The following is a 24,935-nucleotide window of genomic DNA, read 5'->3' as shown; positions in this document are numbered from 1 at the left end:
CGTGTTGCTCCCTCGTTTGCTGCTGATGGGCGTCGTGGCTCCAGGCTGCACTTTGACCAGATGGGTGTTGGTGTCTGCCTGTTTCCCCTGTGAAGGATTAGGTGAAAGTGCCATTTTCCTTTCCCCGACTTTACAGGCTGTCTTCCTTACCTGAGTTCTAGCAGATACTCCCCATTGTGCCTCTCTCATCAGTTATGGGACAGGATCCCTTTATGGGATAGTCAAGGAAGAAACCGATGCAAACAGTTATCTTAAAAGTTGTATTTAGTACTTATTCCAGGGCAAAAGGCAGGCCTGTCGGGGCTGAGGCCCCGTCGTGGGGTGAACTGAATCCTTAGGGCTGACTCGGCTCCATCCCAGTGGACCAGTAGTTTAGGTACAAGTGAACCCGCCCTAAAACCATGCAAACTGAGGGAGCGCTGGCTCCTGGCATTTGGGTCACTGTAACTCTTCCACCACGAGTGTTGGCCATCGGGCCGGGGGTCAGATCTTGATGGATAGGATCCTGCACAGGTCATCACAGCGGCTGTCAGTTACCCTGTGATCCAGTCCTGCCCCACCCCCAACCCCTTCCCTTCACACTGAATGTCTCCTCAACAGCAGATTGTGGTGGAAATTATAGCCGTGTGCCTCTGTTTATTCTCTGAATTGTACTGTAGAAACAAGTGTTTATGAGGAATAAACAAATCACCAGAACTGCCCATACCTAGTTTTCTTGACTTCCTTGCTCTGGGTCTTCGTGGTTGTTAACCCATTTGCTGTTTCTAAAAATTAATAATAGAGGGGCCTTGGAGCTGACACCATACATTTTACTACATATATCATCTGAGTCTCAAACCTCTGCACGGTAGGAGCATTTAAAAATCAGGTTTAACCAGTCAGTGCCACCCCAATATATTCAATTAAAAAAGAGTCGGGCTCAGGTCGCCCAGCCTGGTGGCAGAGCCGGGCGGGATTTGTTTCCAGGTCTCCCTGATTCCGAAGCACTTTCCCCTCTACCCGCCTCACCCTGCGCATCAGAGCACCCCTGTCCTGAGACCAGTCCCTGTCACACCTGCCGGCTTACCTCAGGCAAGTCACTCCTGCCTGGGTTTCCCTTTCTCTGCACGCTCCCCTGCCACACTAACCCTGTCCCGTGCCTGGTCTTCTGTAGTCCCAGGAGGACGGTGCTGTTACCGTCCCCGTGTCACAGATGAGGCTCGTGGCAGTTAAGGAGTTTCCCCAGCGGCGTCCTGTGGAGACTAAGGGGCAGATCCAAGAACGTCAGTGCCACCTGTGTGAGCCCAGGGGCCGAGCACTCCACCAGCGTGCTAGCCTGCCTCCCTCGCCCTAGCTTTGGCCCATCCCTGAACTTGATTCTCCTCTGAGCTCAGATCCTCTAGAAGTTGCCTGCAAGGCGAGTCTAGGTGTGAAGCACCAAGCTTTGGTGCCAGCCAGAGATGCCCAGTTTCAGTTGAAGATTGATACTTTTTTTTAAAGATTTTATTTATTTATTTATTTTAGAGGGAAGGGGGGAGGGGAGAGAGAGAGAGAGAGAAAGAAACATCAATGTGTGGTTGCTGGGGGTTATGGCCTGCAACCTAGGCATGTGCCCTGACTGGGAATCAAACCTGCGATGCCTGGTTTGCAGCCCACGCTCAATCCACTGAGCTACGCCAGCCAGGGTGAAGATTGATACTTTTTATATTCTCTCCTAGCCTTTTTCCTAAGCAAGAAATCTGTTTACCTTTCTCTTAACCGGAGAGATTCTTAAAAATTTCATCTCAGGTTTTCTGCTACTTGTCAGATATCACTGAGTAAGCTTAAACATTTTGGAGAAAGCAGCCGTGTTTCTCAATTGTCAGAACATTTTTACCTCTCCCATGTAAACTTAAATAAGGCTTACCCTGAGGCTGTCACCAGTTTAATGCCTGTGTTTGCTCAGGGTTGTGCGGGCCTCTCTTAGAGCTGGGGAAAGGCTGGGGACCCGGAGTGCTAAATTGCTCGTAGGTACTTTCTTGACATCTGGGCAGGAAACCTAACAACTGCGTAACAGTGAAGTATTGATCTCTACACAGCCACACTAGTTTAGCTTATTAAACTTTATTGCAATAACAAAGTAATTATCTTTAACAATAAAAGCACAGTGCCCATAGGCAAGAGGATGGATGGTCCTGTCTCAGACCAACCCCCTTCCCTAAGGTTTCAGACCTGGGTTGATGGCAACGGCCTTCCAGAATGTAACATTTATCCACTAGGTGTCATTATTTACCAAGGCTGGCTTGTCTGTGCACTTGATGGTTGAGATCAAATCCAGAGACAAGAATGTGAAATGAATCAAAATGGATTCAGAAAAGGGCACTGTGGCTGGAACGCATCTTGCGGGGGTGCCTTTCAAAGACAAGTGACATTTTTCTGATCACATCCCCTGGAAAGAGTCAGAACTGGGTTCTTCGAGGAGCCCTGGCTCCCCCTGCATTGTGCTAGAGTCAGGTTTGCACCCCCAAGTCTAGGTGGGTCCTCCCTTCAAACACACAGCCCTCCTGTGCCCGGCTGCCCCTGCTCTTCCCCTCTGGCTCCCGGCTCACGTGCCTTGGGCCGTGGGAATCCACAGTGGAGAGACAAGTAAACAGTTGCTCCTGCCCAGACTGAGGTCTCTGGAGACCCAGAGTTTCGGGCAGAAATTCAAGGAGCCGTGGGGCTGTGGGAACACGGAATGAGCGCGTGTGGCCCCTGGTCCATGGCACATGGGGGACTGACTGCAGGAAAGGGGCCTCCAGCCCTCGTGTCCCCTCGTTCCTCTTCGGGCTGCAGGTGCCAGTCAGGGGCTGAGGATGGGCTCCTGCCTGTCCCATCCTTGCCCTCAGAGCCAGCCATTGTTGGTGAAATCCATGCGCAGCGCCTCCTCTTCGTCAGGGCTCAGCTCCTGCAAGGGGGCCCTGCAGGGGCCTCCATAGTAGCCAAACCAGTCCATGGTTTTCTTCAGCCCCGGGATCCCGAAGCGCCGGGTCACCTGAGAAGCAGGGCCTGTTAGAAGAGCCTGGGGGACCCCTGCACAGAAGTACCCAGGACTCAGACATGGGTCACTCTCAGAAAGTTGGGCTCTTGCCCTTCTCCCCCATTGAAATAACTCCACCAAGACTACAACACCCAGGGTAGACTGGGAATCCAGAGTAGAGACCAGAAGGCAGGCCGGCTACAGAGAACACAATGCTGAAACCTCAAATTAAGAGAGGAAGATGCCTCCTTTGGTTTTAGGAGAAAAATCCATCCCACATGGAGGAGAGAAAGCAATGCTACAGGATGGGTGCTGGAATGTGACCGGTCTGTGGCCCATTCCCTGGAACCTGACTCAGCACGGCAGGCCTGGGAAGTCAGGCACAGCCAGACCGGCACTCCCTGCAGCAGGGTCCTCCCTGGCCCAACTCTAACTGCTCTCATGGGAAAAATAATGCATCTTTGTCCACAGAAGTTTCATTGTATAGACTTTTATCATTAACTTACAAGCTCTGAACAAGTTCTCTTGCCTAAAACAATGAGAGGGCTGGGCACCATCTCTGAGGTCTTTTCCATTGTCACAACGGACCTAAGGCTATTGTCAACTTAAAATCATGCTCTGAGTTTTACAGAAGATGATGCATCAAGTGTCTGTGCTTTTAGCATAGCAACTGGTTATTTCATGCCGATCAGAAGCGACAGATGAATCTTTGAGTCCCTAAAAACTAGGAAAGTACTCATTACTTACTGAAAGTTTTATTTGGAGGGAAGGGAAAGCCTTAGAAGTATGGGCTTCTGAAGGGTAAACAAACAAACAAACAAACAAACGGTTGTTTGGGGTAAAAATGTTGGCAGCCTGATGGAAGAGTGGCTGATAACTATTCAGCACTAGAGGCCAGGAGGCCTTAGCAAGCCCCTTCTCTTCCCAGGCCTGGCCCACCCAGCCATGATGTTCTAATAACCCAAGCATTTCACCCAAAACCTGAGTAGAGTGGGAAAGACCTAGGGGACAGTGTGGACACAAGAAAGACCTGGAGAAAAGCTCTCTCCCACCATAGCAGCCTGAAGATCTCTGATCTGCCCCTGTTTAGACACTGAGACAGTTGGATGCTTTGGTGGTAAAGACTATGCAAAGTCCTAAATATAGCCAGGACAGGAGCCTGGCTGGTGGGAAGGCGAGGAAGGACATTGTGTTCAAGCAGGGCTGGGAAATAAGGTGACATCAAGCTGCTCTTGGGGTGGCTGAGCCCACAGCCCAGGCAGCAGGAAGGTGTTCCAGGAATTCCTGAGCATGTGCCCAGAGCTGGCAGAGGAGGGGCAGAGTGCAGGGCGGGGCAGGATGGCACGTAGCGCGTCGGACGGCAGCAAGCATCCTCTCTTCCCAAGGGGCAGCCCAAGCTGCTTCCTCTATAAGATGACGTGGTGGCAACACCTGTCCCATGTCACCAGAATTGAATGAGAAAAATGCCACTCTTAGACCAGACCCCAAAAGTCCTATCAAAGTGGTATACAGGTTCTGGGACCTTCTCTCTTGCAGGTGGATGAGAGTAGGAAAGCAGAGGTCCCACCCCGTGGACTGGCCAGTAGGTACGGTACAGCCTGTGCCCACTGGGACAGTGCCGAAAGGTCCTCATTTCTGCAGCTCTTACTTCCTATCTGCAGAGCATCCTATCCCAGAAGAACCTTCACATCCAGGAGGCTCATGCTTGCCTCCTCAGCTGTCCTGTCTCTAAATCTGAGTTAATCTACCCCTTGGAGGCAAAGACATAAACTGATGGGAGCCTCCCATCAGTTTACCCAGACAAAAAACATGGCCTCGCTCGGCCTGGGACTCTCGTCTCAGATGCAAAACCTAAGGGGTAGGGATGCCAGAAAACGCAGTTGTCAAGGTAAATAGTTAATGCACATTTTAAAAAATCAAAATCAATGCAAAAATATCCATAATGAATAAAGTGTCAAAGTTTTAAATGAAGATAGGACCCAACAGCAACACACCCTGCCATACACACTGTAGCCCAAGCAAAATAAGGCAACAAGGTTCCTGTATACTTTTCATTTTAAAAAAAGATTTCATTTACTTAAAAGGTTTGTTTGTTTGTTTGTTTGTTTGTTTTTAGAGGGAGGGGAAGGGAGGGAAAAAGAGAGGGAGAGAAACATCGATGTACAAGAGAAACATGAATCGGTTGCCTCTTGCATAACCTCAACTTGGGACCTGCTCCGCAACCCAGAATGTGCCCTGACCAGGAATGGAACCGGCGACCTTTCAGTTGGCAAGCCAGTGCTCACTCCACTGAGCCACACCAGCCAGGGCTTGTGCATTTTTTAAAATTGATTTTAGAGAGAGAGAGGAAGGGGGGAGAGTGAGAGAGAAACATCTATTTGTTTTGTTCCACTTATTTACACATTCATTGGTTGCTGCTTTTCTGTGCCCTGCCTGGAGGTTAAACCCACAACTTGTGTATTTTTTAATGGTTAATTTTTTTCTAGATTTGGGGAAAAGTTGTTTTCATAACTTTGTTTCCATTCAAGCCAGGGAAGTAAAATTATAACAAATTATGTTTGGAGTGTAGATAAAATATTTAAAACTAAAAGAATGCTGTATGTGAGCTTTAACATACCTCCTTTTAAATTTTTCAATATTTTTAATGTCCTGGAGGTTGAAAAAAATCACCATTTAGAAAGTAGTTAGAGCTTCTATTTCCAAGAAGATAGAATAGATGTACTTTTCCCCGTTCTTCCCAATACATACAACTAAAAGTCCTTGCACATTATATAAAAACAAGCACAACGAGACTCAGAAGTAGAGAGAAGGAAGATGGACTGGGGACCTCAGGAACGAGGAGCCACACAGTGGGGGGTCAGCCGGCCCAGCCATGGAGCTGCAGGAGCCAGCGGCCCTGAAAGGCCAAGAAAAGCCCCAACAAAAGGCCATTCTCTCCAGCCAAGGAAAGGAGCAGCCTAGCAAGATGGAAAACTTTCAGACAACCACTCTACTCCAGCCACACTCCGCCCCTCAAAAAATCTGTGTCCCCGCCATCACCCAGGCCAGCAAGGCTGAACGGGGAGCCAGGTCTTCTGTCCCACAGCCCAGCAGAAGAGAGTGTCCTTCCCCATCCATGAAGGGTGGTCTCAGAGGAGGCCTAGCAGGGAGTCCTAGCTTCCCCCATGGTCCGCCCTTAAGGAGGCCAGACCCTGCAGACCCACCCATGGCGTCCGCAGAGGCTGCGCTGGAGCAGTGAGGAAGCACATTCCCCAGCCCAGGCTGCCTCAGTGGAGGCCCAGTTCAGAGCTGAAAAAAATGTTAAAGCTCCCCCCAAAACAATCTCCTGGTCTAGATGGTTTCACTGGAGAATTCCAAAAACTGTGTACAAAAAGATTTGATATCAATTCTTAGAACCTCTTCCAGAAAATAGAAGAGGAGGGAGTACTTTTGCATGGATTTATGAAGCTACTTTTATCCTAATACCAAAATCAGACAAAGGTAGTACTAGAGAGAAAGAGAAGAAAACTACATACCAGTATCCCTCATGAATAGAGACAGAATAATCCTTAATACAGTATCAGCAAATGGAATTCAGCAGTATATAAAAAGGGTTACACACCATGACTAAGTGGGGTCTATTCCAGGGAAGTGGGGTCTATTCCAGGGATGCAATTCTGGCTCAATATTTGAAAATTATTAATGTCATCCACCATATTAACAGGCTAAAAAGGAAAAAAAAATCACACGATCATATCAGTCAATGCAGGAAAACATTTGACCAAATTCAACACCCATTTACAACTTTAAAAAAACTCTCTGAAAACTAGAATGGAGGGGGAACTTCCTCAACTTGATAGTGAGCAGCTACAGAAGACGACAGCTAACATTGGGCTTCATGGAGAAAGGCTGAGTGTTTTCCCTTAAGATCAGGAACAAGGCAAGAGTATCTGCTCTCACCACGCTCATTCAACACTGTTCAGGAAGTCCTTATGGGCTCAATAAGGCAGAAAGGCACTAGAAGATATCACCCCCCTATTTATAGAGGATATGATTGTCTGTAGAAAACCCTAAGGAATCTACCAAAAAACTCCTAGGATTAATAAGTGAGTTCAGCAAAGTCCTAAGATACAAGACAAACATGCAAAAATCAATGGTGTTTCTATACACTAACCATGACCTCATGAACAGTGCAATTAAAAATACAGTACCATTTATAATCATTTAAAAAATATGAGCCACTTAGGTGTAAATCTCTCAAAACTGGTACAGGATTTGTTTGCCAAAAACTACAAAATTCTGATGAAATAAATCAAAGGAAGTCTACATACATGGAGAGACATAGCACATTCAAGAATTCAAAGACAATGTAGGTAACATATCAATTGCCTTGAAACTGGTACAGGTTTAACACAATTCCTATCAGAACCCCAGCAAAAATATTTGTAGATGTGGACTGGATTATTCTAAAATTTATATGGAAAGACAAAGGAATTCGACTACCTAAAACAATATTGAAAAAACAAAGTGCAAAGAATCAGTCTGTCTGATTTGAAGATTTATGATGCACTACAGTAATTGAGACTGCAGGGTATCGCAGAGGGAGGATCAATGGGAAGAGTATCAAATCCGTAAACAGACCCACACAAACCCACCCAACTGATTTCTGACAGAAGCACAAAAGTCACTCAATGGAGGAGAGATCACCTTTTCAGCCTTGCTGCTGGAGCAAGTGGATCTCTATAGGCAAAAAACAAAAGTAAAAATAAAATAAAATAGAACCTCGATCTAAGTCTCCCACTTTACACAAAAATTAACTCAAAATACCGATAGTTCAAAAACTTGTAAAATATAAAATTAGAAAGCTTTTAAGAAAAAAATTTGGAGAAAATCTTCACAATTTGATGGTAGGCAAACGGTTCTTAGACTTAATATCCAAAGCATAAACATAAAAAATATTGATAAACTGAACATTATCAAAATGAAAACTTTTGCTTTTCAAGAGACATTTTAAGAGAATGACAAGCTACCGATTGGGAGAAAATATTTGCAAACCACATATGTAACAAAGGCCTAGTATCTAGGAGATGTAATGAACTCCCAGAACTCATAAAATAATAATCATCGTCCAATTAGAAAATGGGCAGCCCTGGCTGGCGTAGCTCAGTGGATTGAGCGCGGGCTGGGAACCAAAGTGTCCCAGGTTCAATTCCCAGCCAGGGTACATTCCTGGGTTGCAGGCCATAACCCCCCGCAACTGCACATTGATGTTTCTCTCTCTCTCTCTCTCTCCCTCCCTTCCTTCTCTCTCTAAAAATAAATAAATAAAATCTTTAAAAAAAAAGAAAAAAGAAAATGGGCAAGTGACATAAAATGACATTTCATCTATGAGCATATACAGATGACAAGTATATACATGGAAACAAGTTCAATAGCATTAGCCGTAAGACATGTGCAAATGAAAACCACAGTGAAATAGCACCACACACTCATCATAAGGACTAAAATAGAAGATAGTCACAAGATCAAATGCTGGTAAGGATGCAGAAAAATTGGATCACTCATACACTTACACCAATGAAAATCTAAAATTTTTCCAGCCACTCTGGAAAACAGTTTGGCAGTTTCTTAAAACACTAAACATGCAATCATCACGTGACCCAGCAATCATATGCTTTTCCAAGGAAAATGAAAAACATGTAAGTGCATGTTCCTAGCAGCTTTGAATAGCCAAATCTGGAAACACCTAGCTGTTCTTCTCCAAGAGAATGGCCAAACAAGTGGTGGTGTGGCCATACCATGAAATACTACTCGTCAATAAAAAGGAACCACCTGTGTAGGAGGTGGGGTCGGTGGGGGTGGGGAGAGCAGTGGGGGAAAAAGGGAGACAAATGTACATGAACAAAAAAAAAAAAGGAACCACCTATTGACCCATGCAACACGTGGATGAATCTCCAGAAAATTATACCAAGTGGGAAAATTATACCAAGCCAGTCTCAAAAGGTTCTAGACTATATTATTTCATTTACATAACAGCCTTGAACTGACAAAATTAAAACTGGTGAACATATTTGTGGTTGCCACAGGCTAAAGAGGGGGCAGGGGCAGGAGGTGAGCATGTGTGGCTGTAAGGAGCGGCGTGGAGGGGCTCTGTGCCAATGGGAGTGCTGTGTGTCCTGACTGTCTCGGTGTCTGGATCCTGGCTGGGATGCAGTTGCCACTGGGGAGACTGGGAAGTGGGTGCACATGCTCTCCCTGTACTGTTTTCATCTAAAACATGCAGAAAAACATGTCTCTAGGGGCACACGTTCTGGGGGGCGGGGGCACCTCAGACTCCACACAGCGTTGCCTGGCACTCGACAGCTTTCTGCCTTGGCTCTTCCTGACTTGCCCAGCACAGCCTTGGGGTACATGGTCTGGCTGCAGAATAGATTACCTGAAGACAGAACACTCCTGGGGAATCTGGGCTCTAAACACCTCCACCATTCCAATAGTTCCTGCAGTCATTCTGGCTGTTTTTTTAGTTTGTTTTGTTGTTTGTTTTCAAGGATCTGGCCCCTTATGAAGCTGGCATAAAGGCCGTGGCCCCTGCGTAAGGTCCCAGGATGACTTATGTCACAATCACTCATCATCCTTGTCTCAGTGCCTATGCCTGGGCCTATAAAGGATCACAGTTTTAACCAGATTCCCTAAATGAATTCTAACGCACACTTAAGTTGGGACTCAACTTCGTCTGAAGTCAAGATTTTCTGGGGAGGCACAAGGCGTTGCCACACTGGGGTGTTCTCTGACAGGACCTTCTGACAGGAAAGAGGCTGAGTGGGGACACTGGTGGCCACCCTGGCTCCCACCCCAGGGAGGACGTCCCCACCCCCAACCCTCTGCTGCCATTGGTGGGGAGCTCACCGCAGTGTTTGGCTCGATTAGGCGGTGCTGTAGCTTCTGGGCATCTTCCCATTGTCCTGTGAGGCAGAGTCGCTCCAGCTGGCACACCTGAGCCCCCAGGACGTTGGCCAGGGCACACACGCCCCCCACGCCTCCTGCCCCAGAGTGAGATGCAGAACATCAGCCAGAGCCTCTTCTCTCAGATAATTACAAACTCTGGCCCCCAGGACCTCTTTGTTCTGGGGAGCTAGGATGTGGATTTCTGTGCCACTGGGTGACCATGTGAAAGGCTTGCTCTGCGAGTCCGCAGGGTGTGGAGAGAAAAGCTGCCAGCATAATTGAAGCAGATACCCGCAGGCTGAGGGTCAGGGAAGAGCTTGAATGCCGACTCAAGGACAGTTGCTTCCCTGCACTCCCCTCCTCCCCCAAAAGTCAAGTCCCACCTGACAGTTGACACCTCCACACTCCTCCACTAGCCCCCTGACTCACAGGTCCTGGGAGGGGGTGAAGTGGATGGGAAGCCTTTGTTCTGAAATCTTACCCCCCGCCCCCCCCCGCCATGTGAATTCAGCCGGGAACAGGAGTGGGGGAGTGGAAAGCACTCTGGACACAGGACATCGGGAATTTCCTCCCATTGGCTGCATGAACTTGGACAAGTCACAGACCCTCTGGTCCTCTTTGTCCTCACCTGGCAATGAATATGGGCTGGCTATGATCGCAGAGGGCCCTGCCACTTCTGCCAGCCTGTGAGTGTGATGCTAAGGCTAGTGAGGCGTGACCCTAAGCAGAGGGGCTTCAAAACTGGAAAGAGCGGGCAATTAGGAATGGGCTAATATAGCTGCCATTTATTGAATCCCTATTACGTGCCAAGCACGAGGGCAGGCAGAGGGCCAGCGCTCTCTCACACAACACCTTCCCTGCTTTACCGTGTAGGAACTCAGGCTAGAGAAGTTGAGTACCTTGCCCACCGATACTCAGTGAATAAACGCCAGAGCTGAGATTCCAGTCAGATTCCTCCAGCCTCCAGAACCTGTGCTTTTTCCACCTGCCCCACTCTCAGGAACGAGGCATAGCTGAGTACCCCCTTCTTCCGCTGTAACGTTAGCAACGGTGATATGTAGAGGGGATATGCAAGGACCTAGGCGATGAGCCCAAGTCTACACAGACCACAGAGAAGAAGAGCCTGCAGCTTTGGAAAAGTAACTTACATCTGTGTCAGCTGAAGGAGCAGATGCTCTTCCCCCACCCCTGACCCCCCACAGCTCCCTCTGTCTCAAACCCAACCCAAACCCAAGGACCTTGACCCCAAATGGACAAGAACAGTTGCTCTAATGATGACATTCCTAGTATCCTGGACTGAGACAGAGTCTGATCAGGCAGCTGAAGATCCATGGCCCAGCCTTGCAGGTCTGAGCATTCATTCTAGCCTGGAACCAGAGAGAGAAGAAAATCGACTCTGGAATACAGAGGAGGACTTCAAGGCCTCTGTGAGATTAGAGGAACTAAATTTGTCACCGAAGCAGGGAGCTTGGGACTTAGAGCAAATTTCAGGCATCTCTATGATAGGCCAGGGTTTATACATGGCTACCCTCCTCCTCCAAAAACGAGGTCACTCACAAGCTCCCAGTGTCCAGACAAGCAGTGCGCTGGACTTTTGAGATTTCAGAGCAGGCAAGCTGACAGAGGCCCTCTGCAGACCCAGCCCTTGCCCTCACAGTCTTTTCCAGCTGTCTGGGTGCATCTGGGGCACCCTTCACAGTACAGGATCAGTGGGGGGCCTACCCACGGCATAGCTGGCCAGCAGGAAGCCAGCCGATCCAGCCAGCACCTGGAAATCCTGCCTTCTGGTCTTGTGAATCATCAGCCCGATTCTGGTCACCTGTAACAGCAAACCTGGTGTAAGTGGGGCCCAGAGCCTCAGGCCAGCCTGGGTGGGGGCTGGGCCAGTGTAGGCAGATGAGAGCCCAGGCCCATGTGAGGTGCTCCCAAGTTCAGACGAGACTCCCTGGGAAAGCCCAGACGACCGACCGATCAACCAAGAGAACCCAAACTGAAGCAGGTCCCAGAGCTGCCCCGCAGCTGGGAGCAAACAACAGAAGTGGGTGGTCCCTCAGCCAGGAGCTGCTGCCACTCACATCACCACCACTGTCCTTGATGCCGATGATATTCGGGTGCTGGGAAAGTGTGACCACTGCGTCCACAGGCAGGTCCAGCCCTGTGTTGGCTGGGACAGTGTATAGCACCACAGGAATTGGAGAGAGGTCAGCGACCTTAGGGGCAAAAAGAAGAGGGGAGAGACCAGCTGCCCGGGCCCAACATGTCCAGGCCAGGGAGCCCCGGCCAGGCCCACCTCCTGGACTAGAAGTCACAGTGCTCCATGCCCTGCTCGTAAGCAGTGATAGTGGATAATAATTAGCGAGTGCTTTCCATGTGCCAAGCACATAGTCCTAAGTTCTTTGTGATTTGATAGAATTTAGTCCTAACAACAACCCTGTGAAAAAGGCACCTCAATTCCTCCCATTTGAGAAGGGAAGAAACAGCAGCAGCATGGCTAGGGCAGTCAGCCAGTGTCACACAGCTGGCACCTGGTGGCGCTTCTCCCCTTCCCAGGCTTGCCACTCCCTTCCTAGCTTCTCAGCCTCCTCTTCTCAGGCAGAGACTCCCCCTCACTCAGCCTCCTCTTGGACCCAGACCTCAACCTTCTGCCCACCCCTCACACCCACCTTGGTGTAGTGGTGAATGAGGGCAGCGCTGTTCATGTGGCCGCGATAGTAGCAAGGGGTCACCACCATGGCGGCATCAGCCCCTACCTGGGCCATGCTCACGGTCATCTCCACTGTGGCTTGAGTAGCTGTGGGAGGAAAGAGGGAGTCTTCCATCCAGGCCATGGAGGGTGAGAACAGGAGGAGGAAGAAAGGCTGGGATAGGACCCTGGGGCAAGCAAGGGGTGCAGAAGAGACAGACAAGTAGACTGGACCCAGCCCCTGGGCCAAGGAGCCTGGCCTCCACCCTCATCAGCACCCCAAGGGCACAGGGCATTATTGCCTCACACTCGCAGCCAGAGCCAGCTAGCAGGAGCTTGTCCTTGGGCATGGCCTGGCGCACACGGCTCACCACCTCCAGGCGCATCACTGCTGGTCAGGAAGGGGAATTCACCGTTGGAGCCCTGGACCACAAAGCCTGCAGGAGACATCACATCACATCAAAAGCCACCTTCCCATCCTCTTATGAACAACAGGAACATTCGTGTTACCTTCACCAGGGTTCCGACCTCCTGAAAATCATATTTTTTCACACATTTTCCCTTCCCATCTTTGTCCTGATGCCGCCAGAATGTTAACCAGTGCAGGACAGTGTTCACACCATTTTTTCTTTGCTTTAATGAACTGTTTTAGCCGGGCCCAAAAAAAAGAGGTAATAACAGAATCCACATGTTTGTATTCAGCACCCATGGCAACCCTCCCCTGGTCCCCTTCTCCTTCCTCCTCTTGCTGTCCCGACTCAGGGGTTATTATTCCCATTCATGTCTTTATACCCTTCAGACACAAATGTGGACCCATAAACAAGACATAACAGGTTTTGCCACTTTAAACTTTGTGGAAATGGAAGCAAACATATATATCTCCCGCAGTTTGCTGTTTTTGCCCGACACTGGGTTTCGAGCTTTGTCCCACAGCGGGACAGGCAATCTGAGTCATTCGTTTTCATTGTTATATAATATTCTATTGTGAGCTCAGACCACAATTCACTTTTCCTCCCCCTGGAGGACATTTAGAATGTTTTCTTGGTTTATTTATTTATTTATTTATAGAGAGAGGGGAAGGGAGGGAGAAAGAGTGGGAAAGAAACATTGATGTGTAAGAGATACATTGATCGGTTGCCTCTCACACGCCCCCACCTGGGGACCTGGCCCATAACCCAGGCATGTGCCCTGACTGGGAATGGAACCAGCAACATCTCAGTCCACAGACTGACACTCGAGCCACTGAGCCATACCAGCCAGGGCTTGTTTTATTTATTTAGTTAGAATATTTAAAAAAATTTTTTTAGAGGACAGGGGAAGGGACGTGAAAAAGAGAGGGGAGAGAAAACACTGATGTGAGAGAGAAATATCGATCAGCTTCTTTCCACATGTGGCCTGAGTGGGATTGGAGCCTGCAACCCAGACATGTGCCTAGACTGGGAATCAAACCTGTAACCCTTTGGTTTGTGGGACGGCACCCAACCAACTGAGCTACATCGGCCAGGACGGAATGTTTCCTTATTTTTCCTAGCAATGCTGAAACAAACATTTTCTGTGAAGTCTTCGGTGCCCATGCCCAGGACTTGCCCTACAGTTTACTGAGGTGCGTAGCTGCCGAGGCGAACACGAATGCGCACCTGCCCACGCCGCACGTCTCTCCGATCAGCCAGCTCACATCCCATCAGCACAGAGAAGAGTCTGTCAGTGCCAGCGCTGGGGATGGCCGGCACTAATTTTTGCCGATTTTCTGGGTGCAAAGTGACATTTCATTCTTTTATTTTTTTCATTTTCTATCTATCACTGAAATGGCTTCTAACATTACCAGTTAAAGGTGTCAACCCTTTTATATCCATGAGAGGCCAGCAGAATTGCCACTATTCAGCTAAATCTGGAAGGAGTGTTAGTAAAACCATTTGCCTCCTTTTTTTAAAAAAAAAAACTTTCTCTTTCCTCTTTTTTCTCCTCTCTGCACCACTGTATTCCAAAATATATTTTTCTTCAGTAGTTGGCAAATACAGCATAAAGTACAACAAGATCATTAATAAATAGAAGTGTTTGGGAGAGAATAAATTCGGGAACGATATAGATTTCAAACACCCTGCCATACGGCTGTGAGCGATGGGCCATGAATTGGCCTTGGAGCTGCCCGACGATCAAAGCTAAAAGGGAACTGTGGTCAGCCGACAGATATGCAGGACTCGAGACCAAAGCAAGCAGCTGCCCCGGAGAAGCACAGAGTTTCCCAGCACTGGGACCAAGAGAGACTGTTCCCGTGAGTCATCTTCAGGGGACACAGTGTGATATAGAGTCCGGGTTACAGCACAAAGCTTTTCCGTGCTGCTCACTAGGCCGTTAGAGTCCACTGGATAGATTGCCAGAATAGCTCTGCATACTTTACATTTTTTCCAGGCTTTTGTTTTGTTTTGTTTTATTTTGTTTTGTCTTGCTAACATTACAGGGAACATCTTGAGGCAAATAGCTTTTGGCTTCTGTTGGATTGCCTCCTTAGGAGCAATTCCTCCATGTCAGGCCAATTCCTCCGTGTCAGGCTGGCAGCCGATCGTAGGAGCCTCCTCCTGTCTCGTTACATAAGGCCCCAGGGCTTTCCCAGTGGGTCATCCCCACTCGTAGAGCTGCCAGCCCTGGAGAGGGCCCCAGGGCAGCCGTGGCTGGCCCAGCACCCTCTGATTTAGAGATCAAAGACAGAGATCAAGCTTCTGCTACTCCCTTTAGCCAAATGGAAGAACATCTCTCCCCCTAACTGTACCTGCCGTCTCTCCTTGTCCCTCCTTGAAGGGGTCTGAGGTGAGTTCTTGCTCCAGCCACTTCTTCAGCCATAGCCACTCACCCCCAAGTATCCCTTCATTGTGGGCAGTCAGTCCCAGAGGCCCCTGGGACTCTGAGGCCCAGTGGGGCCTCAACAGCAGGACAGCTGGGTCTAACACTCTGGGAGGTGAAGGAAGGCCCTGTGCTCCAGACTGCCCGTGGCCTCTTCCTTGTGTCATTTAAGGAAGCATCTGACCCAGTCCTGACTCCTGAGAGGGAAGAAATACCAGGCTTGGAGGATAGAGTGGCAGAGTCAGGGAAGCACTGGACACAAGTCACCTGGCCATTGAGCCAGTCACATCACGCCTCTGAGTCTCTATTTCCTTTTTAAAAAAATTTTATTTAATTATTTTCAGACAGGGAGGGAGGGAGAAAGAAAGGAAGAGAAACATCAATGTGTTGTTGCTTCTTGCACACCCCCTATTGGAGACCGGGCCTGCAACCCAGGCTTGTGCCCTGACTGGAATCGAACCGGCAACATACCAGTTCACAGCCCGGTGCTCATTCTACTGAGCCACACCACCTAAGGCATCCACTTCCTTTCCTATGGGATGACAATAAAAATCATTTTGACGCTACCTTAGAGGGCTGCCCCTAAAGGCACAAAGAAGGAAATGTACACGAAAGCCCTTTGAAATCTATGAACTTCTTCCCCAAGAGCTTTCTCCTACTTGGCTGTCCAGTTTCAGCCCCCATGTGTCTTTGCTGTTGTAGAGAGGGGACTAGAGAGGAAGAAAAGGCCAGTGTCCCTGTGGGAGCAGGGAAAATGAGAGGTGGACCAGGGCAGTAGAATGCCACTTTACCAGCTATGAGATCTTGGGCCAATGGCTTGACCAAAGCTCAGCGTCATCGAATGAAAAATGGGGATAATATGAGCACCCTGTTCGAAGAGTTGTTGTGGAGCTTAAATGAGATAGTTTGTGAAGTGCTTAGAACAGAACCTGGCACTCGGTGTTGGCTGTAATTATTTCAGAGTCAGGAGAAAGTGCCCAAGCTTCAATCCTGAGGGCGGCTGTGGTCGATCTGAGGACGACGGCCGCTGTGGGAGGGGAGGCTGCCCCTGGACCTCCCAGGACCCTCCAGCTATAAGACAAAAACACCCACTTGGAAAGCCTCTCCCCGTTGGTTATGCTGACTGTTCCGGGCAGCCAGAGTGGCCTGGGAAGAGGAGTGTGTGTCTGGGGCTGGGGATGCACAAGCAACCTAGAGACTCACTGTGGCCAAAAGGCTCTCTCACTGTTGTGTCCCCTTGGCCCATCACCATTGCCACCTCCTCTGAGAAGTCTTCCTGGTATCTCTCCCCTGGACGTCTCCCCTCTGAACTTCTTCTACTGCACGTTCCTTACCTTTCCCTGTTGCCTACTTAAAAATTCACAAAGGTCCTTGAACCCTTTATTCTCCTCCACCCCACCTATGGGGTTAGGCAAAATTTCTCAAGAGAGGAAATGTAGTGGGTGGCCTCCTAAATCCTCCTGGGCTCTAGGCGCTGTAGTCCCTTTTCTGGCATTTCTCCTACTTTTTGTTTGTCTCTGAATGTTGCCCTGCAGCCAAACTGACTGTCAAGTTCACCCAGACACACTGCGTCCTTCCTGCCTCTACACCTTTGCTCACGCTGTCTGTTCCCTTCTGCCTGGAACCCCCTCCTGGTCTCAGCTCCTCCAGGGCTGCGAGGGCCACAGGGCCTCTCCTCCCCGCCCCCCACCCCCCTTGTGTTCTCCACACACTTTGTTCTCCTCACGTGGCTCCTGTCCTACTCTGCCTGGAATCACCAAGGTCAGGGATGGTGTCCCCCTCACTCTGGCTTCCTCCGTGACATCTTCGCACGCTGCCAGTTGAGGGCGTGCTGACAGTGTGCTGTGTGAAAGAAGAGGTATCCCGCACCTGGCCTGGGGCAGAGCTCCTTTGTGATGTGGTTCGTAACCACCTCCCACAGGGAAGACATGAACATTCCTGACAAAACGCTGAAGCAATTTCTTGAGAAGCTTTAATGGAATTGAGCCTTGGTCTGGGAAACCAGCCACTCCCCGCCCCAGCTGACTTTCGGGCAAGAGTCTAGTGACCGTTGACTATCCTTCTTGTAGCTAGTCCAACAATGATTTAACTATTCTCTTTTCTTAGAGAACGGTCTCTCATTTTTGAGTTGGCTGCTTAGTAGCCATTTTCCTTACAGTGCAACTGTAATGAAACTTTAATACGTACTCATAGTTAAGTGGTCTGAAAAATTTTTTTGATTTAAAATTTTTTTGATTTTGAACTGCTTTTAAGTTTATAGAAAAGGTGCAGAAAATCATATAGGAGATTTCTGAAGATCGCTCCCGAAGCCCGCATCAGTGATAGCGTCTTTCTTACCCGACTGCAGTACAATATCAGAACCGGGGAAGTAACCTTGGTGCCACACTAGCTACAGATGTTATTTGAATTTTGCCAGTTGGAAACTTTTTAAAAGTGAAGATTCTGAAGTCACAATTAGCTAATCTTAAATTTTGCGTGATAAGCATTTGTTTTAATCCTCACCTGAAGACATCATTTTCATTGCTTCTACAAAAAGGCAAGGAGCACGCACGAGAGAGACAGAGAGTGAGAGAGAGAGAGAAACATTGATGGGAGAGAGAAGAACCGACTGATTGCTTCCTGTATGCACCCAGCCCGGGATCTGTGCTGAGATGAGGGTTGTACAACCCAGGTATGTGTCTGGACTGGGAATCGAACTCACAACCTTTTAGTTATGGGACAACATTCCAACCAACTGAGCCACACTGATCAGAGTTAGGCTGTAAGCCATAGCTTTGACGCCAAACCTCACCACTCTTGCCTTTTGTCTAATTAAGCAGCCTCCAATATTTGCCTGTGTGATTGACCCCATTTTTTTCCAATTTAAGTTTTTACTAGAAAGTATTTTAAATATACAAACATATATATCAGCATTCATATAAAGTCACTTATTAGTAATGTCAAAAATATTTAAATATTCCCAACTCTACACCAAATCTCATAGACAAGATTTAGGATATTGATAGATTTATCCATTCTTTGCAATGATTCTGTGCACCTTCTCCCTGGAGTTTCAGGCCCACGGGTTGGAAACCACCGGCAAACCCGTAACAGATAGAAATGGGAAGAAATTTCTATGTGAAGGGCTCACTGGGGGTTAGCCAGTGCCATGCCGCCGCTTCTCTCAGTTCCTGGGGGGAGACAACAGCCTCCCTTTAACTGCCTCACTGAGGGTCACCCGTTGCCTTAGAAATGGCTTCTTGGGACCCTGGAAGAGGAAGCAGGAGGCTTGTCAGGGGGCACAGACAGTGTCAGGACATGTGGGAAGAGGACAGGGATAAGTGTGAGAGAGGTGGACCCATCTGGGGACCGTGAACAAGGGACTGGGGTAGGAACAGGGCAGGGGCCTGGGTTTGGGCTTCTGGATCCACCGAAGCAGGGCTCTGATGCCAGTGACACCGCGGATGGTCTGAGCCATCTCAGGCAGATTACGTCTCTGAGCCTCAGGAGCCTCGTCCGCAACACGGAGAGAACGTACGGGTCTCCCTCGTGGGTCTGTGCCGTAACACCTAACAGAGAACGTGGCGCCTACCAAGGACACACAGACCAACCCTCAAAAAGAAGGGGCTGCTGGTCGTGCTAGCAGAAGCGACAGTCCCAGCCCTGGCCATGCTAATGTAAACAAGGAGAGAATACAGAGCACAGTAGCCCTAAGAGTGACGGGGGAGCACCAGGGGGACCCCCGGGGCCCGAGGGAGCAGGTGGGCAGACAGGGCACTGCAGGGGGGATGCTGTGTGACTGGAGAAGGTGTGGACCCGGTGAGGAAGGCACCCATAGGACAGGGGCCTAGAGCCCACCCTGCTTACTCCCTTGCTTCTAGAAGTCTATCTCACCTCCTCCCCCCAATTCCTGGCTGCTCCCTCTTTCCCTGGCAACAGCAGGTTGGTGGATGTGAAGCCCCCTGGAGATATTCCATCCCCAGAACCTGAGACCAGGGAAGCCATTTTTGTGGTGTCTGAAATCAGCCCAGTGAAAAGGCCCCAGGTCAAGGCCCACACCGAGAGGACCCTCTCCCCGTATCCCACCAGCACTGAGGCTGGCCACAGAGCCCCCAGACTCAGAGTGAGGGTGTACAAGGCTTTATTGGCTCAGTTCCAGGCCTGTGGCGTCAGCGCAGGGATCTCAGCTGCTCCTGGGATCTGCCTCATCTGTCTTCTCTCAGTGGGTGAGCACAGGGGGTGGGCGCAGGGGCCTGTGAGTCTGTTTCAGTTGCTGTGCTTCTTCCCAGCTCTCCCTCCACGAGGGGCTGTCCTCTGTGGCAGACCCTGCTCATGAAGTCAGAGGGGCCCAGGACCCCCGAGGGGGCCTAAGGGGGAAGGGATCAGGGTGGAGCATCTTACTCTGGGCCACACAGGTTGTCCCATGGGAGAGAAAACAGGCCTGTGGTTGTGTACCAACCCTGTTGGGGGAAGGGGCCGCTCCATCCGTGGTTAGGTGGCTTCAAAGGGGTGATAGGGCTGATGGCTGCGGTTGGGCAGGCTGTGGCTCTGGTGGCTCGGGTGGCCTGGATGATCCTGGTGGCCATGGTGACCGTGGCCATGGAAGGTGTGTGTGTGGTTCATACCAGTTACAGTGGTTTCCCGCTGGGTGAGGAAATTGCTTTTCAGCTTTATCTCCACTTCCCCGAGGGCCTTCAGCTCCTCCTGGTTGATGTCCTTGGGTTCCACGTGGCCTGAATTCTGGTAAACCATGGCCCGCTGCATCATGGAGTTAGCCAACTGCCGTCCCTTGGCGTCAATCTCCTTAGTGCTACTAGCCACGGCGGCCCACGTAGCCTCATCTGTTGATGAGGACTCCTTGTGGGTCTCTTTGACCACTGAGGGCCCAAAAACCTTCTGCTTATTCAGGAAGGGCCCCTGGTGGCGAGCAGTGCCTGCTTCTCCTTGCCTCGAGGGGGCGGTCTCCATGAGCATCATGGTGCTGGCCTCTCTGTGGCTACTGTTAGGCTGTGGAGGGGCGGTACCGCTGTGGGTGGCCAGCTTCTCTTCGGAAAGGCGGCTAAAGTGAGACTTGATCCAGTTGTCATTCTGTGCTTTGTGGCGCTGTGTGCTTTGTGGCTCGTGCTCGTCTTGTGGAGACTCAGAAGCTATCTTCCTTCTCCTCTTCCTCTGAAGCCACAGCATGAGGCCTCCACCTCCGAGTAAGAGGACTGTCCCCAGCACCACCTTGCATGATGGCTGCTGGATGAGCTCCAAGAAGTTCTCCAGGACCCTACGCCAGGCAGGCAGACCTAAGAGCACACTGGGAGTGGGGGAGCCCAGATGGTATGTTTCATGCTTGAAAGGGCAAGCTCCCTGTGGGTGTCTGGCCAGCAGGCCCCCCGCTGCACCCTTCCTAGGATGCCCCTCCCGCCTCAGCAATGAACCCCATTATGAGGTTCATTGGTGTGGGGGCGGGGTGGGGAGAGGCCACAGCGTCCCTCTTGTCCAGTTTGGCAGACATTGCCTGAGGGTCCAGGTTCTGTCTCCCACCCTGACAGCTGTCCCCAAGGTCAGTGGAAGGCCAGCTTCCTCAACTCTGCGTCCCTTCCGTCTTCTGCTTGTGACCCATTCTTCAACTCAGTCCTCCTTATCTTCCAGTCTCTGGATTCTCTCTTCCTCCATCCAGCACCCACAGCTGCCAACTCAGCATTCCATCCCCACCGTCAACTCCCAGCCCCGTATGGAGCAAGGTCCAGAAGGAAAAGGGGCCCAGCAAGGAGCTCATTCTGGAATAACATGAGGTCACAAATGGGTGGGTGGGGGTCAGCAGGACTGAGAAGACAGAACAGACAGGACAAAAGATGTCGCCAGGCCCCAGGTCCCTGGGGCCATTCCGGGATGGGGCTGCTGCCTCTTGCCCTAGTGATGAACCTGCAACCCGGAACTTTCCACCACCACCCAGCCCAGCCCCGGAAACGGGCTCAGGGACGTGAGCGGGTTGGCCCGCTGGCCATATGTACAGGCTCTCCATATGTGCAGACATCCGACGGCCTGGCCGTTATGCCCGGGCCTCTGCAGGAGGAAACAGGCCTGGACCACGCTGTTTTCCCATCCAGAGACATCTCACACATTTTTAAAAATGAAAAAAGTGCCAAAAGGGTTTTGTAAAAAAAAACCTGTAATATTTTAAACAAAACATTGTATTTAACACAGTAGGGGCTTTAATATACACGAGCATATTCTATCCCATCACAAGAAGCCAGGGTCTAGCCCACACACTAAGGGAGTAAGACGGCAGCTAAGTCCTGCGGGAACGTCCACTCCCCAGGCGGGCCGGAGGAGCGCGCGCTTGTCCAGCGACCTCGTTTGGAAACAACAACTCAAAGTTCATCTCTGAGGTGGTTTGTGGGAGTGAGTTCAGGACCAAATGTCCCCTGCGTAACAACTCTGCCACTAGTCTGTGGCTATAACTGTTACCTAAAAGAATACTCTTTATTCAAATAATCAGTTCAAATTAACAATGAAAAAATAAAAAGAGCTACAATCGTCAGTAATATTGAATAACTACATGTGGTGTTATATGGGTACTAGATTTATTGGGGTGATCATTTTGTAAGCTATATAAATGTCTAATCACTGCATAATATTGTACATCAACTGTGATTAAAATTTTTTTAAAAAAGAGCTACAGAGTTTTAGGCAATGCCTTCCCTAACAGTCTCTAGCTGCTCGCTGATTCATCAAGGGCAGGTTCCCCTCTTTGGAAGACCTTTGACTTTGGAGACCTTGGCAATGTGAAAGGGGACGGTTCTCTCCTCGGTCCAGGAGTGCTGAACTGCAACGTGGGGCAGGGATCAGGGAAGTGACACACAGACCTTGCAGCTACAGTGGCTCCCTGCTCCCTTCCTGGGCATCTGGCTGTGTCCTGGGAGCAGTGATGGGACCTGATGGTTTTGTGTGTTTTGTGCCAGGGCCTCATGCTTGAGCTCCTTGGGAGGAGAAATGCATTGAACCCTATGTCTCAATTCCCATTCTAAAATGAGGCAACTTCATTAGGGAGGTTTCGTGATTTCTCCAAAGTTGCTGTAATTGGTGGAACCAGAATTCTTTCCCAGTCGTCTGACTCCAGATGCTGGGCTCTTCCTACACAGCCCATTGCCTCTCCCCGCACCCCCACACAGAGATGAGGCGGGAGCAGGCGCCTGCGTGGGCTGCAGGGGAGACAGTCCAGCATCCTGCCAAGTCTACCCCTGCCTGTGTCCCCCGGGGCACCACCGTCCGCTCTGCAGGAGTTGTGGGGCGGGGGAGGGGGGAGTCCAAAGAACCCGGGGGTCTCTGTGGATTCTCTGGGCAGCAGGCATACATCAGATGCAAAGTCTACCCTCCCCACACCCTGCACTAAGGTGCCCTTGAACCTGGAAGGTGAAGCAGAATCTTTTCTCCTCTTAGAGATTCAAGGAGCCCCTCACTTTGCTTCAAAAGAACACGGCCTCAGCTCAGACCTTCAGGCCCCAAAGCCCTGAGCCCCAGCAGAAATTTACTTAACAGTTTGTGCCACAGCTCAGCATGGGGGTGGCCACAGGGCATTCATTGTCCCCTAGGGAAGGATCACATCACTTCAGCAACTGAGAACGAACGGGTCTCAGCCAGGCCAGCAGTCACTGTCCCGAAACAGCTTTGCCCCAGTTTCCAACAGTACTGGCCATTCTAATAATTGTTATTGGAATCAGTACCTTCCAATGCATCACTCTACAACTCACAGCATGCTTTCGCTTGCATTCTCCCAGGTTTTTCTCCCAACCATCCTGTGAGATGCACATGATTACTCCCGGGTGTCAGATGGGGTGCTGAAGTTTAGAGGTGCTAGCCCACAGCTAAGTCAGTGGCAGAGCTGTGATTTGAATCTAGAACCCACATCCCTTTTTTAAAAATCCTCATCTGAGGGTGTTTACTGATTTTAGAGAGAAAGGAAGGAAGGAAGGGAGGGAGAGTGCGAGCCCCAGTGGGGAATCAAACCTGCAACAAAGGTATGTACCCTGGCCAGGAATCAAATCTATAACCTTTTGGTGTTCGGGATGACATCCCAACCAACTGAGCCACCCGGCTGGGCTGGAGTCCACGTTCTTAACTGCTCCACTCACCGCCTCTGACAGAGCCACTCCATTCCCAAAGCTGGTGCTGCCCAGGCGCTGCAGAAATCACCTGAGCTCCGGCAGTCAGTGCGGTGGGGTAAAACTCAGCATGGCTGTGCAGTGAGACCTGGGTTCAAAGCCCAGCCCAGCCATGTAGTAGTAAGCAACTTTGGGCAAGTGACCGTGTCACTCTGAGCCTCATCTTCCCATCTGTGAAGTGGGGCTTTTGAGAGTACTGCCTCAGGGAGTTCTCACGAGTGATGGATGAGGGCGGGCAGGGCAGGACGGGAGGGCTTTCCCACTTCTTCTGCCCTCACTCATTGCATTTGTGGCTGGGTGACATGTTGAGTGCCACAGATAAGATCTGGGCCCTGGCCTCAGCAAGGGAAAACCAGTGTGCGGGGGAAGTGAGTCAGAGGACCCAGAACAGGAATTAATTCAGCTAAGGGAGGCTTTGCCCGGAAGAGTGTAAACAAGGCTTTGAGGGAAATGAGCCTGCTGGCTGGGCTGCCACCTGGCACCTGGCCACCCCTGCACCTGCACGGAGTGCCTGCTGGACAAGGACGTTCACGCCCATTATCTGGTCTGATCCCCGCGCTAATGCTGAGAGCTAGGACGGTGCTTTAGCAGTTCACAGCTGCGGGAACTGAGGCAGGAGAGGTTCAGTCAAGGTCCCAGGCCAGCTTCCCACCTATCTCCTGACTTCAGACCAGTGCCCTCTGCCCCTGTCCCATAATAAAGTGACCCCAGGGTAGTCCACTGTTCCTGAGCGGCTTGACAGAGCCCGTGTGCCTTCCTCTGGCCTCTGGCTGAAGAGAGCAGCGTCGTTCACACCTCCCCCGAGCCCCACGGTGGACAGGCCCACTTACCTCTGAAGGGGAAGGTGCCCAGTTTGCGCAGATTCTCCTCCAGTTTCCCATAGTCCACCTCTGCGGTGGCGGTGAAGGGGGTGGTCACAGGGGGGTAGATGCCTGCGATGTCCACTTTCCTCCCCTCCCCTGAAGTTCGGACCCCCACATTCCTAGATAAGCCCCTGCTCAGCCCCTGCCTCACGGAGGACAAGACTCGGGGGCCCAGCATCTCCACAGGAGGCCTGGGGTCCAGCTAGCCTCTGCCCCTATGGGAGGCTGTTTGGACTCCTTGTTACCCCTGTTAATGATCAATGTGTCTAGTTAAAAATTTGCTGCCCCCTGACTTGTCAGCCCTGGGGCGGGCTGGGCTGGGTGTCCCCAGGGTCAAAGACTAAGCCTGTAGGTCCTAGGGGATCTTCCTGTCTCTGGAGAGCAGCTAGAGAAATGTCACAACCCCACGTCCCTCTACTAGCTAGAGGGCTGGCTCCCGGGGTCCTGACACTAAAGGGTGTCTCTAGTAGGGCCTAGGCCCTCCTTCTGCAATTCCCAGCCCCGAAGCCAGGATCCCT

At 50.4% G+C, this 24,935-nt stretch overlaps 2 protein-coding genes across 2 annotated transcripts; both read right to left on the bottom strand.

The window, feature by feature from the left end:
- Window positions 1-2,069: 2,069 nt before the first annotated feature.
- On the bottom strand, window positions 2,070-24,595 carry HOGA1 (4-hydroxy-2-oxoglutarate aldolase 1). The gene is given in 8 exon segments (XM_028511120.2): window positions 2,070-2,992; window positions 9,863-9,996; window positions 11,624-11,720; window positions 11,977-12,111; window positions 12,565-12,692; window positions 12,892-12,967; window positions 12,969-13,021; window positions 24,385-24,595. Coding segments are annotated over 8 exon segments (984 nt in total). The 3' UTR covers window positions 2,070-2,842.
- C5H10orf62 (chromosome 5 C10orf62 homolog) lies at window positions 18,091-21,434 on the bottom strand. The gene has a single exon (XM_028511121.2). The coding sequence runs from the start codon at window positions 20,583-20,585 to the stop codon at window positions 19,893-19,895; it is 693 nt and encodes a 230-aa protein (XP_028366922.1). The 5' UTR covers window positions 20,586-21,434; the 3' UTR covers window positions 18,091-19,892.
- Window positions 24,596-24,935: the final 340 nt, after the last annotated feature.

The sequence above is a fragment of the Phyllostomus discolor genome, chromosome 5 (genome assembly GCF_004126475.2).
Source record: "Phyllostomus discolor isolate MPI-MPIP mPhyDis1 chromosome 5, mPhyDis1.pri.v3, whole genome shotgun sequence".
NCBI lineage: Eukaryota > Metazoa > Chordata > Mammalia > Chiroptera > Phyllostomidae > Phyllostomus > Phyllostomus discolor.
This window is presented reverse-complemented; position numbering and strand designations above follow the sequence as displayed.